This window comes from Brassica oleracea, chromosome C5 (genome assembly GCF_000695525.1).
Source record: "Brassica oleracea var. oleracea cultivar TO1000 chromosome C5, BOL, whole genome shotgun sequence".
Lineage (NCBI taxonomy): Eukaryota > Viridiplantae > Streptophyta > Magnoliopsida > Brassicales > Brassicaceae > Brassica > Brassica oleracea.
In genome coordinates this window covers 29,896,924-29,912,129 of record NC_027752.1, presented here as the reverse complement: position 1 = coordinate 29,912,129, position 15,206 = coordinate 29,896,924, and the positions used below count along the sequence as shown (strand labels likewise).

The 15,206-nt window shown below is 34.9% G+C and overlaps 2 protein-coding genes across 3 annotated transcripts; one reads left to right on the top strand and one right to left on the bottom strand.

The window, feature by feature from the left end:
* Positions 1–3,031: 3,031 nt before the first annotated feature.
* On the bottom strand, positions 3,032–5,199 carry LOC106343494 (histidine biosynthesis bifunctional protein hisIE, chloroplastic). Of its 2 annotated transcripts, none has more exons than XM_013782724.1 (5): positions 4,864–5,199; positions 3,842–4,087; positions 3,654–3,749; positions 3,422–3,573; positions 3,032–3,337 (listed from the first exon to the last, which is right to left on the bottom strand). In XM_013782724.1, exons 1-5 carry the CDS (start codon positions 4,888–4,890, stop codon positions 3,139–3,141), a joined length of 720 nt encoding a protein of 239 aa, XP_013638178.1. In that variant the 5' UTR covers positions 4,891–5,199; the 3' UTR covers positions 3,032–3,138. The 2 variants fall into 2 exon arrangements, with proteins under 2 accessions (XP_013638178.1, XP_013638177.1); XM_013782723.1 differs by having other exon boundaries at positions 4,959–5,189.
* A 90-nt stretch (positions 5,200–5,289) lies between these two features.
* Positions 5,290–8,281, top strand: LOC106296038 (BUD13 homolog). Its single transcript, XM_013732080.1, has 9 exons — positions 5,290–5,401; positions 5,726–5,950; positions 6,040–6,928; positions 7,052–7,119; positions 7,216–7,280; positions 7,374–7,477; positions 7,566–7,638; positions 7,735–7,915; positions 8,018–8,281. The coding sequence occupies exons 2-9, from the start codon at positions 5,743–5,745 to the stop codon at positions 8,101–8,103; spliced, it is 1,674 nt and encodes a 557-aa protein (XP_013587534.1). The 5' UTR covers positions 5,290–5,401; positions 5,726–5,742; the 3' UTR covers positions 8,104–8,281.
* Positions 8,282–15,206: the final 6,925 nt, after the last annotated feature.

The following is a 15,206-nucleotide window of genomic DNA, read 5'->3' as shown; positions in this document are numbered from 1 at the left end:
TTCTTCTAGCTCGTGCGAGCGGGTAGTCGACCCTGCGTGATCCTTCCCGTGTGGCTTCTCCGAGTCGGTCTTTTGGTGACGCGGGTCAGTGGACTCGGGGTGCTGCTACCCGCGTGGATCGCCTTATGATTGATCAATCTCCATTCTTCATCTCTTTTTGGATCACAATGCTTCTAAACACCTTTGATTACTCCATAGGATACTCCATTACCTGATTAAGACATATGAATGCAAAATGGAGCCTAAAGATGCTAAACTCTTAATCTATATGATCATTATGTACAAAATGGAAGCTTAAAACAATGCAAATATGCAAGAAATCAAAGGGCTCCTGAAACAACTCTCCATAGGAACTGTTTAATCTTTGGTAAGATATTGAGCTTCCAAATATCTCGTTTTATATCTAGTGAACCCTCAGGTTGTTGTATGTCCTCCCCATCATGGTAGCAGTGAGTTGCTGTCCAGTACCCTGACTTAACCATATACTGCATATCTTTGGTGAACTGCCAAATCAGTCTATAATCTAGAGCAAACTTAGATAACCTGATCTTCAAAACATGACCAATATCTTGCGGTTGCAAAAACTGTTCCAACTTCAAGATATCCCAAGTGTAAGTTTCCTTATCAATAAATTCTTCCACCTTCATATTCAAATAATATGAAACTTGTATTACACATCTAGGTGGAAGAACCGGTAACCAATGATCCAACCAGACGTTAGTGTCTTTACCATCACCTATCATTGAATGTAAACCTTTTTGAAGTAGATCTTTGCCTACTTGAATCGACCTCCAGCCATAAGAGGCTTGCTTAGGATTCGAAAACTGTAAAACTGTCGACGAATGATGATATATTCCTTTATAAATTCTATTGAGAAGAGAATTAGGATTTTGCCATATCCTCCAAGCCTGCTTGGCTAACAAATCTTTATTGAAGCTATACAGGTCCCGAAATCCCATGCCCCCTTCTTTCTTCGGTAGGCACAAACATTTCCAATATACCCAACCAAAATTCAGAAAGAATAGCATTAATTTCATCACATGTAATCTTTGGAAGCAAAAAACAACTCATAGAGAACACTGGCTTAGCCTGAAGGACTGACTTAATAAGAACCTTTTTTCCCGCCAGAGAGATATGTTGATTATGCCATTGAGTAGTTAAAGTCTTGATATGCTTAATCATTCCATCAAAATATTTTACTTTGCTTTTACCAAACTGTTCTGGTAGTCCTAAATGCTTTCCCCCACCACCAATAACATGAACCTTCAAAATATTTTGAATTCTGGCTCGCTTCTGCTGATCAACTCTTATACCAAAGATGATTGATGATTTCTCCAAATTTACTTTCTGACCAGAAGCTTTCTCATAATTATTCAATATATCAGCCATACAAGACGCATTCTGTTCGTTTGCCGGCATTCTGCTCGTTTGCTCGGCAAACGAACAAAGAATCATCAACAAAAAAAAGATGTAAAACCCGAGGACAATATCTTGCTAACTTCATCCCTTAAAACATATTACTTTCCTGAGCACAATCAATCATCTGACTAAGAGCTTTAGCACAGAGAAGAAATAAATATTGAGATAACGTATCTCCTTGTCTTATTCCTCTGGAAGGCTTGAACTCACCATATGGAGCTCCATTGATTAATACGGAATAGCTCACCGAAGTTACACAAGACGTTATTGAAGATATACAAACCGGTCAATTTATACATGAAATTCTCTAGAAAACTCCATTCAACACGATCGTAAGCTTTACTGATATCAGTCTTGATAGCCATGTACTGTTCCGAGCAATCCTTTTTCGACTTCAAAGCACTTATCAATTCATGAGCCACAAGAATATTATCAGAAATTTGTTTACCAGGAACAAAAGCAGCCTGAGATTCAGATATAACAACTTCCAAGAATCTCTGAAGTCTTAACCCCAACACCTTAGAAATCAGTTTATAAGCAACCGTACACAAGCTAATAGGTCGATAATCACCCATTGAAGCCGCCTCTAGAAACTTAAGGATTAGACAAATATTGGTATGATTAATCCCATTTTCCATAACTCCAGTTTCAAAAAATCTCCTGATCATACTACACACATCAGATCCAATAGATTCCCAAAACTGTTGATAAAACGGTGCACTTAATCCATCTGGGCCCGAAGCTCTATCAGTTCCTATTGAATCCAAAGCTTCTTTGATTTTAATATCAGTAACCGGAGCAATCAGCATTGTATTCATATCCATCGTAATCTTTGGCTGTATATTAGGCAAGCAGTCATGAAGAGAAATGGTAGGAGAAGACGAGAACATACTCACAAAATAATCCTCTGCAACTTTATTAATAGTCTCCTCTTGATTATGAATGACTCCATTTCTATCTCTCATCTTAGATATTTTATATTTACTTTTCTTCAACTTTGTTAATCCATGATAAGCCACCGATTTCTACTTTTCAACTTCCAATATTCTTCTTCATCTTTATAGGCTTTGTTGACACCGTAGTATCCCTCATAGCTTGATCCAAACGAGTTCTAATTTCAGTGATTCTAATCAAACAATTGGTTTGATCTCCAAAGTTTTTATTTAGATATAATAATGAGTTAAATATATCTATATATATATATATAAATAAACGACTAATGCAATTTACGAGTAGATAAAATAAATAAAATTACTTCATAATAACAATTTTTTTTGTGTATATATATCACATTACACAAAAATTTAATACATGTAAATGTTAAAAATATATACTACAAAAACTATAGAAAAATATTGATTTATATAATTATAGAACTAAAGGCCTGAACTCTAGTGTTATATTAAAATTGATATTACCAAGATTTACGCAAGTAACAAAATTTGTGATCTCCAAAGTTTTTATTTAGATATAATAACGAGTTAAAGATAATATGCCAAAGAAAAGGATGTAACAATATCAATGTACGGTTACTAAACTTTCTTTTTTTTTTGAACAATGTAAGATTATTAAACAAAGCTCCATAATGAGAGCAGAGGAATAGTTTACATAATATTCATAACACGTTACAATTTATTTCCGATTTTGCAATGTACAAAACCTCCATGATAAGAGCAGTGGAATCGTTAAAATTCTCGCAAATACAACAAGTTTAAACGGTCACTTTGAACGGCTTTGCTTCTCCTCGATCCCAGACTGAGAGAAGCGTTTCCTAAGAACTTCAAGTACATCTTCAAACTTGACATCCCTTTTAGACAGAAGCACCATCGCATGGTACAACATATCCGCCATCTCTGATGCTGTTCTTGATACTTCCTCCTTATCCTCAAGCGTTCTGCATAACTCGTCTGCTTCTTCCCTGAATCACAAACACCACAATAAGCTTCGTACATAAGTCGACGATCTGTTGTAACAATTGATTGAAGATAACCGACAAAAATACCTGATCTTTGAGCAAAGCAGAGCATCATCGGTCAATAACCGACGGGTCCATGACGGTTTGCCTTCTTGAGGAACTGTTGATTCCTCCTTCCTCTTTGAAATGATTGATTCTAGCGAGTACAATGTTGTTGATGCTAGCTTCTCTCCAGAAGCCTGTGGTGCGATTGAAAGTTGTTTATTATTTTATTTCAGATTTCAATTCATCTCATGACACAGGAAAAGATAAAACAAACCTCATCATTGTTTAATTGATCCAAAACTGATGTATAGTAACAAGTCTCTGCCCCTGTGTGACAAGTAGGCCCATCAGGTGTTCCAAGGTAAATTATCTGAGTAACCACAAGCCAACTAAAGTTGATAAATATAACATTTTAAGAAGAGTTAGTCAAGGTTCTAAAAACAATGGTTCAGACAAACATACCGAATCACGATCGCAGTCAAGATAAACATCGAGGACATTGATGAAGTTATTGGATGTCTCTCCCTTAGTCCATAAGGTAGATCTTGATCGACTGAAGAACGTAGCTTTACGAGAAGTGAGGGTTGTGGATAGAGCCTCTCGGTTAGCAAAGCCTTGCATTAATACTGCTCCAGTGTCAACGTTTTGTGCAATAGCCACAGCTAATCCTTTCTCATCCCATTTTATGCGGTCCAACAAAGTATCTACCTAAACCCAAGAAAACAAATACAAGGAAAGATAAATACAGCATCAAACATAAACAAAGATTCGGGACAGAAACTACGATATCACAATAGCAACACTAACAACGTAAGCCCTCTCTAAAAGTATATAACAGGAGATTGATTATTCAGTTGTGGGGGACAGATGTAGCCCATGCCATCACAGATTCAGATGACCAAGCAAACGATGTACACCTTTAGAGAGAATTTCAGATCAAAAGATGGAAACCATCAAAAGGGCTTTCCTTCTCTCTGTTTTCTTTACCAGAGATGTAACAGTTCCAACTCACTTGTTAAAGAGTAGGAACCTGACCATCTCTGGCCAAAATCAAAAAGTTTACAAACAAGAAACAATTGTAGTAACAAACTAACTGAACATAAAGCACTTGGGAAGATAATCAAATGTGATGAACAGATGTAGCTTAAGTCATCACAATATAAAGATGACCAAGCAAACGATGAGCACCTTAAAAGAGAAATCCAAACCTAAAGATGGAAACCATCAAAAAGCCTTTTCTTTTCTTTTCCAGAGATGTAACAGTTCCAACCCAAGAGTCAAAAGGGTAGGAACCTGACCATCTCTGACCACAGGGATAAATGAGAACCAACACAAAAGTAAAAATGAGAATATGTTTAAGATCAAATGTGATGAACAGATGTAGCTCAGTCAACATCTAAAATACAGACGACCAAGCAAACGATGAGCATCTTAAAAGAGAAACCAAGATTCTAGAGATGGAAACCATCTTTAAAAAATCTTACCTTCTCTCTGTTTTCTTTACCCGACATGTATTAAAGAGTAGCCACCTGACAATGTCTGGTTCAATCAACAAGTTACAGCAGCAAAAAAAACTTACCTTAGCTTGAAGAGCAATAATGTTCTTGTCATTAGAAGCGAATACGACAGTGGATCTGCTTCTCTGCTTGATGCACAAGGCTTTGGGGACGAAGAAGCTACTCCTCCCCGGCAGAGACTGTGCTAATGCATTGTAAGATATCGCCATCAAGGAGATGCGAATCGTGGACGATTTATATAGAGGGGGACGAAAGTGGCGGCGGGATCAAAGAGAAAAACCCTAATTGTTCTCGCCGATGATTAGTTTCAATGACAGTGAAGTGAAGGCCTTTTTTAAAGACAAGCCCATCAGTTTGTGAAATTACGAAAACACCCCTCTTAACTGATTTAATTTCAGTTTCGCCATTCTAGTGAATTTTGGGGATCGAAAACCCTAGAAGAAGAAGAAGGAACATTCAAACTTTTGGGCTTCTGGTTCATCTCGGGCGTCAACCTCCCGATCAGGTATGTCTTCTCCGTCGTATCTCTTTCTCGGGTTTTGGAATCGCTTCGGTTTTAGGTTCTGGGGATAAGACTAATCGCTTATGGTTCTTCTTCTGGATTCAGTCCATGCTTATTGCTAGAGTATGGTGATTTAGGGCTTGATTGATACTTAACTCGATTGAATCAAGTAATTCGTGTGTAGATTGGTACTTGATTTGTCTTTTGAATGCTATTCTCTCATTCGTTTATTTGAAGATGATGAAGGGGGTTCGCATTGCCATTCCTGCTCGAGTCTCTTTGTTTCTGAATGGAATATAACTCTTATGTTATTTTATTGGTTACTAGTCTTTGAATTCTGGAAGATGGCTGCTCCAAGAACAGGGGTGAAATCTATGAAAGATTACTTGAAAAAGTATGAAAGTAGTGAGGTCATAGAAAAGAAAAAGAAGAAGAAGATGAAGAAGCCATCCAAACCTGAACCCACTGGTGTTTTAGTTGTGGATGAAGATCCAGTTTGGCAGAAGCAGGTTGATCCCCAAGAGGAGCAAGATAATGAAAATGATTCAGCTGGTAATGCCTTAAACTCTTTCTTTACTTCCTTCCTGAAAGAGTAGCAGTTGACACTAATACGTTTTTTTTTTTTTTTCTGTTTTGTCAAGAGGAAAGACCTGTGGTTGATGAGGACATTGAAGTTAAGAGAATGCGGAGGTTGGAGGAAATCAAGGCAAGGCGTGCTCAAAATGCCATTGCTGAGGATGGGAGTGGGTGGGTGAGTTTATCTTCAGACCAGGGCGGCTGTGACGACCAAAGATCTGATGATATTTCTCCTCCAAGGAGACAGAGGACTCGTAACGACTCTCCATCTCCTGAGCCTGGGCCCAGGGGTTCACTTCCTGAAACAGACATGTCACCACCACGTCGGAGAAAACGTCATTATACACCTTCCCCTGAACCTAACAGACAACATGCCAAGCCTGTTAGTTTGGATTCTGATTTGACACCACCTCGCAAAAGGCGAGCCAGGAATGATTCACCTTCACCAGAACCTGAAGATACAGCCCCCAAAAGTCTGGGTGAAGATCTGTCTCCTCCTCCGAACAGATGTGTTCATCCTGTATCGCCTGAAAGAAGCGGAAAGCGTTCAGATTCTCTTGAGTTGGACGGTGATTTATCTCCCCCTCGCAGGAAAAAGGATTCACTTGCCTCAGATGTTAACAAAAAGAGCAATGATCTTTCTCCTCCACGGAGAAGACGATATCATTCTCCATCACCTGAACCTGGTAGAAAGCCTTCAAAATCTCTTGGCTCGAACTCTGATTTATCTCCACCACGCAGGAGTGTGAGTGTGAAGGGTTCCCGAGACTCGGATCTTTCGCCTCAAAGGAAAACTGTGTCGAGGAGTTCCAATTTTGGTAGCTCTCCACCAAGGAGACCGCGCAGAGAATCACCACCTCCCCAAACAAGCAAGGAGCAACGGAAGACTGGGCTAATTAGTGGCAAAGACATTGGAAGTGAATATCGAAAGAAGAAGGAGGATGAACAGCTGAGGTAATAATTTAAAAGCAGACTTTTCTTTCAGATTTAACCATTCCTTTTTCTGTTAGGATTTTGTCTTTTTACGTCTTTGGGACTTGACAAGAAACCATTTTGACAAGTTGAACTATTTTGCAGGTTTAAAAATATGGATTCCGAGCTAACTGGTCAGAATGCAGAAGCAGTGTTCCGTGACAAGATTACAGGTAAGGACCGAGTATAGGTTCTTAGTTCCCTATAATTTTCAGTGAGAATGAATACAGCATGACTCACTCCCATTTGGTTATTTATTGATATTGCAGGGAAGCGTATAACGAAGGAGGAATATCTTCAATCAAAGCAAAAGAAAGTCATAGAGAAGCCAAAGGTACTGTTTGCTGTTAACTCTATGTTTTACAGAATATGAATTGTGAATCTGAGAGAGAAACAGTTGGCAACATAATTGGCTAATTCTTTGTAGGAGATCAAATTGGAATGGGGCCAAGGTTTAGCTCAGAAGCGTGATGCTGAAGCTAGACTACAGGAACTTGAGCTTGAGAAGGATAAGCCATTTGCTCGGACCAGGTATTATATCGTCTCTTTCTCATGAGCTTGAGGTTGTGCTACTATCTACTTGGTTGTTAATCAAACGGTTTTATCCATGTCATTTCAGGGATGATCCCGAGCTTGATCAAATGATGAAAGAAAGAGTTAGATGGGGAGATCCAATGGCTCATTTGGTGAAGGTATTGATAGTACTTCTGCTTACTACAAAATTCACCACTGACCAAGACCCGCCTTTGAATAAAAAACTAACATATCACCGGATCTCTGTATCGCAGAAAAAGCAGTACGAGGCACCTCTTATGGATCTTGGGGACAACGAGGAGATGAAAAAATCCGGATTTGTAATACCACAAAGTATCCCAAAGCACAGCTGGATAACAAGAGGATTAGAAGCTGCACCTAATCGGTATGGAATCAAACCCGGTAGACATTGGGATGGAGTTGACCGCAGTACTGGTAAGTTTTTTTCTGTTATGTGTTTTACCTTTGCACATATATAAAATAAAAAGAATCCATTAGAAGCTTATTTATGTGATCTGTTTTGTGGGGGTTATATAGGCCATGAGAAGGACAGGTTTAAGAAGACAAGTGAGAAAAAAGCAACGGAAAGAGAAGCGTACCTTTGGTCTGTTTCTGATATGTGATTCCCCAAAACTAAATCAGAATTTGTTGTTGGGCTAAATGTGGTTTGGTTCATGAGAGGACCATTCTAAACCGAGGAGCTATGTGTTTGTACTCGTTTTATATGTTAAGACAACGAGGAATTCTGGTAATTGTTTAAAATGCTAGATAACGGTACAGTATGGCTTCGGTTTAACATAACTCTTAATGTTGAAGAAAGTAGTACAAATATTATCTTGAATTGAATTCAATCTGATTTTGCTTAAGATATCTTTAGATAAAGATGTTCGACTTAACACCTTCGAAATAGAATCGTATAGATAGAAATGATCCAAAAGTTAAACTAAAACATCAGACATGAAAAAGAACCGACTCTTGTCAACTTGTAAACTAAAGAGTAGATTCTTTAATTCTTGATTGAGCCAAGCCCTTTGAGTTATTTTCCATTAAGTCTTTTGTCTGGCAAATCTTGGAGGAGTTAAAATACGTTAATCGATTGAGAATAAGATCTTGTGCAGTTCAGAAAAAAAAGAAAGATAAGATCTTGTAATTTTATAATGAATAATCTATCTATTCTATTAAAACAACAACATGACCTATTGATATAGATATGATCCAACTATTTTAATACAATTATTAAAATTTCTTATTAATCATTTAAAAAAATATTATACAAAAAATACAAATACAACTAAAAAACACAAATATAAAAATTAAATTTATAAAAAAATGTAAAACAAAAAATAGAACCGCCCTTTTAGTTTATCCCTCGAGGTACCGTGACTAGTTGATTTTCAAAACAGCCTAATACTTGTTATTTTTATTGATCTGATGGTTTCCTGGCCTTTTCACAGACTCTTAAAAAAGTGCAATCTATAGATAAACCGTTTTCTGATTGTTTAAATGAGACACAAAACATGATTTCATATCATCTAAATACTAGTTGCATTTAAAATTGTAAATGATGTTTTTTCACGTCATTACCAAGAAAAATGATGTTTTAAGCAATTAAAGACAAAGTGATACTGATACCTTTGATTACTTGTAGTTCTACAAACACATTGTTCGTAACCATAGCCTTATGTTTTGCTTGAATTAAAGGGGAAAATTCAAAACTAAGTAATAAACAAATATATATATATATATATATATAATTTTTTTAAAAAATTATATTTGTACGCATAATGTTTGTACGCTCAAATTAAACATTGTTTGATCTTCTTTCCCATGACCTTGTCTTCTTGTTGCTCAAATCTATTTGTTGTTTTGATTTCTTTCCAAATCATCTGTAACGTAAAAGTTGTTGTTTCTCCGGTTATTTAAGTTTATAAAACTAGTAAACAATCTTTACTGATTTTGACTTTAAATTTTAATTGAGTTGAATATAAATTCACGATTACATTTTCTATTATTATTAGTTTCAAAGATCTTAACTGATAGTTATCTACTATTTATATAAATAAATATTTTAAATTATATTTTCGGACCTATTTTTAAATGTGTGAGATATATTTATTTTTAAAGAGTCGTTAAAAAGTTCTCATGATTTTTTTGTTTGAAATTGGAATAAATTTAATATTTTAAGAACATTTAATACTCATACGATGGTTTCACACTAAAGAATAAAAAATAAATATAGCCCATAAAGATCAAAATGACCAAAATGTTTCATTAAAAAGGTAAATATACACTTGTAACTTAGGGTTTAGAATTAAAGAGTGAGTTTAAAATTTTAAAAAATAAAAAATAAATATTAAATGTCTTAAAATAAAATTTTAAAATAGTTTCAGAAAACATTTTCGAATTTCAAAAAGAAAATATGAAAAAAAGTATTTTTGAAAAACAAATTTATAAAAAAGTTTTTATATGAAAACATATAATTCGAACCTACAATTTTTTTTGTTTATATTTATATATCTAGAGGGTATAAGAGTCTTTTGCATCTTTAGTAAAACCTATTTTGGTCATTTTCTTCTTTGAATGTTTTTTTTGTGACAAAAATTTAAAAAAATATATTTGAGAGGATTGCCCTTACATTAAAGTGTATATTTTTATATAGTTTAAATGATGAATTAATTATATGTAATCTTGTTATTATAAATCTATATAGTATATTTTATATAAAAAATTACTTTGTTGTTTAAATTTTATTTAAAAATATAAATTTTAAATTTGAATATTTTATATAACAATACATAACAAAGGATAATCATTAATTGCAGTTTCCATTTTAGATTATAAGATATACATATTCTACATGTATAACTGTTATAGTTTAAGAAATCTGATTTATTTCTTACATAACTATAAATATATATTATATATAAATACATATTTTAATTAAATTTATATTTATAAAATATGATTCTTGGTATAGAGATATTATTAATTTATTAAAATAGAGAAATTTAGAATATTTAAATCTATATTATTACACGTACATTTGATATGGGTATAAGAAATCTGATTTTTTTGTTATAAATATTGATAATTATATCATATATTTATATAAATGGATTTCGAATTTTAATATATATATATATACATAAAAAATTTATTTTTATATATAATCTTATTTTAACTGAGAAAATCGAGGATGGTTCAAAAAAAATCTAAACAATCAAATATTAGTTTTAAACTTAAAAAATTTTGATTGGCTATAATACTTATATTAAACTTATATTATTAAAAAGGTCAATTTTAGTTGGACTGTTATAACTATTCTGATAGTCCAAAAACTTGTCGATAAAATAAGACTCTACTATGATAGAGTAGATTAATGCATGATCTTTTACTAAAAAAACAAATTAAACATTTTTTCATTAGTTGAAAAGAAAATGGAGACATCAGAAAAGTACGTAGCTCATGCATGATTATAAGTTATAACTAAACATTTCGTATTTATCAAAATTTCAAACTGATTAAAACTATATAGATAATAATTAAAGGCCATGATTATTTTTTAAACACCAAATTCTCTTATTAAATTAAATACACAATGGATTTAGACGATTATAACCGAAAATACATTCGATGGCAAGACGAAAAACGAAAAACAAAAAACACTATAACATAAAAAATAGATATCGCAAAGAAGAGAAGAGATCTATAGAAAAGCTTTACTTGAAAGTCTAAAACGAGGCTTGGAAGAAAACATTGAAATCAGATTCAATACTAACGTTGAAATATCCAACCAAGGGGTTTTGAGAGCGGTTGCAATCATCTCCAACGATGCTCGATTGTTGGCCGAAAAGAGTCGAGAGATCCAAAATCGTAGTCAAAAAGCATTAACTACCTAGAACTGGAAATGCCATTCTAGTAAGAAATAGCAGATGACTTGAAGGGTAGGAGACCCTGGAACCGTAGAGCCTTCTTGACACGTAAAGTTAGGTCTAATGCTCATACCAAATGGCCAGGTCCAAGCCCTTAAAGATCATTGTAATCTCCAGGGTTTTGTTGGGAGAAGGTGGGTTGTCACGCGCGCCAAACTATGTTAACTCGCTGAGAGTTATGGATCTAGCTAGGCTCGTCGTTGGAGCACATAGAAAACGATGTGCTGAGCAGCTAGGGCAATGTCGCAGAGGTAGAGCTCGTCGTGGCTGTGTTGACTTCAGCGGAACTAGTGGAGGAGGAGCGGTCGCAGGGGAAAGGCCAGTGAAGAATCGTAGATATAGATCTGAAGCCTCTGGCCTGGCTGTGGTGTATGATGGTGAAAGAGTCGGTGGTTTTGTGAAGCGTCCATTAAAGCGTGAGGTTTTACGCTATGAATATTTCCATTCGATATCAGCCGAATTTACATAAACGATTAAATAAAAGCGATATTAAGGAAATATACAAAATGAAAGTTAATATGAAATTTTTTTTTGTAAACAGCATATGGAGTCGAGATAAAATATCTTTCCTTAACTCTTACTATTCGCTCAGTAGTGAGACGACGTGACGTAGAAAATAATGAGTCACATGATAAAACTATAGTAGACAATTCATGCATCACTCGTAAATATTTATACGAACTATAGAAACTACGAAACACTCTCGAAATAATAAGAGGAGACGAGCATTTAAAGAAGAGAAGACGAGCTATTTACCGTAATTGTTGCAGCACGTATGCACGTTAGCGGGAATCTCGTGAAGATCTCAGAGGTTAGGCGTTACGAAACTTCTTTAAACAAGATCTTTTCTCGTTTAAATATTTGTCAAAGTAGAGAAAAACATGTTTTTTTCATGAACTATATGTCGTTTAAAGTGAACTAGAAAACTGAAAATAACTTAGTCCAAAAACAATGTTAGACCAAAGCCCACGCCTGAGCCAGTCGAACGGGGATGGTGCAGAGCCAAGCTGAGTCTCTCTCAAAAGCATTTGACCTATGACAAGGGTGGCAACATGTATATATTACTCCTCAAGGCATCATTCCCCCGATGTGGGGCAATGGTAATAACACAATCTTTTTGAAACTTGTATAATTTTAAGTTACCATTTTTGTTGTTTCATATCTCATTCTATTTAAATATTTTTTGACGTTTAAATATACTAAATTTTCGTTGTAAGCTTTGCAACGAACTATTAATCCGGCCCCAAAACATCTGTTTGACTGGAAAAGTCCGAGGAAAAATCATCGGAAAGTCGAAAAAAGTCAGCTTCTGTATTTTTATTAAAAAACAGAGTTCCAACACAGGTTTTTCACTAATCAGAGGTTGGTAGCCTCTTGGAAATGATCAGGAACATGCGTAAACGGAAGAAAACCAAAATCTTGCGCACTGACACTATTCAACACAAGTTTTTTTTAACACACAAGTTTATGTACGTAATTGTTGTAATCTTAACATTTTAGTGGTGGTTTAAAGAGATTAGCGAATGGTAGTTTAGAAAATTGTTTTCCTTAATTTACATGATCATTTAGATATCTAAATAAGTAAATATATTATTTTCTACAGAAATAGAATATGATCTAACAATGCAATGAAAAGTCTAAAAAGGAACGGGGAGACGATCTATTTCCCCACGAAAACTATCATATAGCATCAGATATCCACCAAACTATGATCTCGTGCTAGATCCACACAAAAGCCAAGCAGAGCCAAGCTGAGTCTCTCTCAAAAGCATTTGACCTATGACAAGGGTGGCAACATGTATATATTACTCCTCAAGGCATCATTCCCCCGATGTGGGGCAATGGTAATAACACAATCTTTTTGAAACTTGTATAATTTTAAGTTACCATTTTTGTTGTTTCATATCTCATTCTATTTAAATATTTTTTGACGTTTAAATATACTAAATTTTCGTTGTAAGCTTTGCAACGAACTATTAATCCGGCCACAAAACATCTGTTTGACTGGAAAAGTTCGAGGAAAAATCATCGGAAATTCGAAAAAAGTCAGTTTCTGTATTTTTATTAAAAAACAAAGTTCCAACACAGGTTTTTTACTAATCTGAGGTTGGTAGCCTCTTGGAAATGACCAGGAACATGCGTAAACGGAAGAAAACCAAAATCTTGCGCACTGACACTATTCAACACAAGTTTTTTTTAACACACAAGTTTATGTACGTAATTGTTGTAATCTTAACATTTTAGTGGTGGTTTAAAGAGATTAGCGAATGGTAGTTTAGAAAATTGTTTTCCTTAATTTACATGATCATTTTGATATCTAAATAAGTAAATATATTATTTTCTACAGAAATAGAATATGATCTAACAATGCCGTGAAAAATCTAAAAAGGAACGGGGAGACGATCTATTTCCCCACGAAAACTATCATATAGCATCAGATATCTACCAAACTATGATCTCGTGCTAGATCCACACAAAATAAAAGTTGCAAATCTATTTGTCCCCGACGTGATAGTTTTGTACTTATTTACCCATAAACCGATAATTTTAACCGGTTTATTGGTTTTAATCGGTTTACTCTTGACCAACGTCATCAAGTAATCTTTGATGAAGTCTCTATAGTGAAGTCTTGAGTTGCAATTAGTTTTGTCCCATGACTAACAATAAAACCGGAACAGAACTCAAGTTGTCTTTTTTCATCACCGTAGAATGAATAGCTGATAAAATCAAATCTTTTCTACAGTGAACTAATCGATGGCTTTCGCAAGATCCGGCTGTTTTCTCCAGCCGTTGAACTCATCTATTACATTAAACGACTTCTTAGGCCCGAGATCAGAGACGGGACAGTCAGGCTGCTCCACGGCGGCTTGAGCCTGAGCTACCCAGTCGCGTGTAGTGACACCGTGATGCGCCGCTCGGCTTTGGTGTCGGCCATTGGAGGTGAATTCGAGCTTCGATCGAGAATGAACAACACTGACCTTCGCCACATTGATTTTGCTTTTTCTATAAATTTTTTTCTTACCTTTCTCAAAAAAAGGTTTGAGCGTCCTTGATAAAGCCTGAAGGAGATGATGATGATTTGGAAAAAGAAAGGCCGACAGTATATTTAAAAATTAAAATTTTGTTTGGTTTAAATGATTTTAAATTATTTGGTTAAGAGTAAACCGATTAAAACCAGTAAACCGATTAAAACCAGTAAACCAGTTAAAATCATCGGTCTATGGGTAAATAAGTACAAAACTATCAGTTTGGGGAGAAATAGTTTTGCAACTTTTATTTTGTGTGGATCTAGCACGAGATCATAGTTTGATGGAGATTTGATGGAGATCTGATGCTATATGTTAGTTATCGTGGGGAAATAGATCTTCGTCTAAAAAGAACATGAAGAATAAAAAATAAAAGCGACAAAGCTGAAGAACATGTTGTATTTTTATTAGTAAAACAAATCCAAAAGACATAGCATATATAAGAACAAGATGGGAAGTGTTTTGGGGACATCGACTATACTTGGACAAAAGTCTCATAGACTTTTCTTGCACATTAGTTAAATCGCAATTATATAAGTTAGAATCATATCCTTTTGATTTACACCATAAAAATATATTTTTGTATAGCCCATTTTTGTTTCAACTGTACGTAGTGCAGTGCTTCATATTTTTTTTTTTTTTTGTCGACGCCCATCTTCTAAGATCAAGTGGTAGTCGGATTTGAGTCGTTCCGAAGAGACGTTCTGTCCGGCTGGGTCTGATCTATATGGGAAAAGAGAACACCGCTACATCTTGCCTCCTTGGCGA

Bases quoted from the DNA above. Each gene is read 5' to 3' on its own strand.
- LOC106343494 (XM_013782723.1), bottom strand. From the start codon at position 5,105: ATGGCGATATCTTACAATGCATTAGCACAGTCTCTGCCGGGGAGGAGT. The intron at 3,750-3,841 runs GTATGTTTGTCT...GTGGTTACTCAG, and splicing joins TTGACTGCGATCGTGATTCG to ATAATTTACCTTGGAACACC. The intron at 3,338-3,421 runs GTATTTTTGTCG...TTTGTGATTCAG, and splicing joins CTGCTTTGCTCAAAGATCAG to GGAAGAAGCAGACGAGTTAT.
- LOC106296038 (XM_013732080.1), top strand. From the start codon at position 5,743: ATGGCTGCTCCAAGAACAGGGGTGAAATCTATGAAAGATTACTTGAAA. The intron at 7,281-7,373 runs GTACTGTTTGCT...AATTCTTTGTAG, and splicing joins AAGTCATAGAGAAGCCAAAG to GAGATCAAATTGGAATGGGG. The intron at 7,478-7,565 runs GTATTATATCGT...ATGTCATTTCAG, and splicing joins AAGCCATTTGCTCGGACCAG to GGATGATCCCGAGCTTGATC.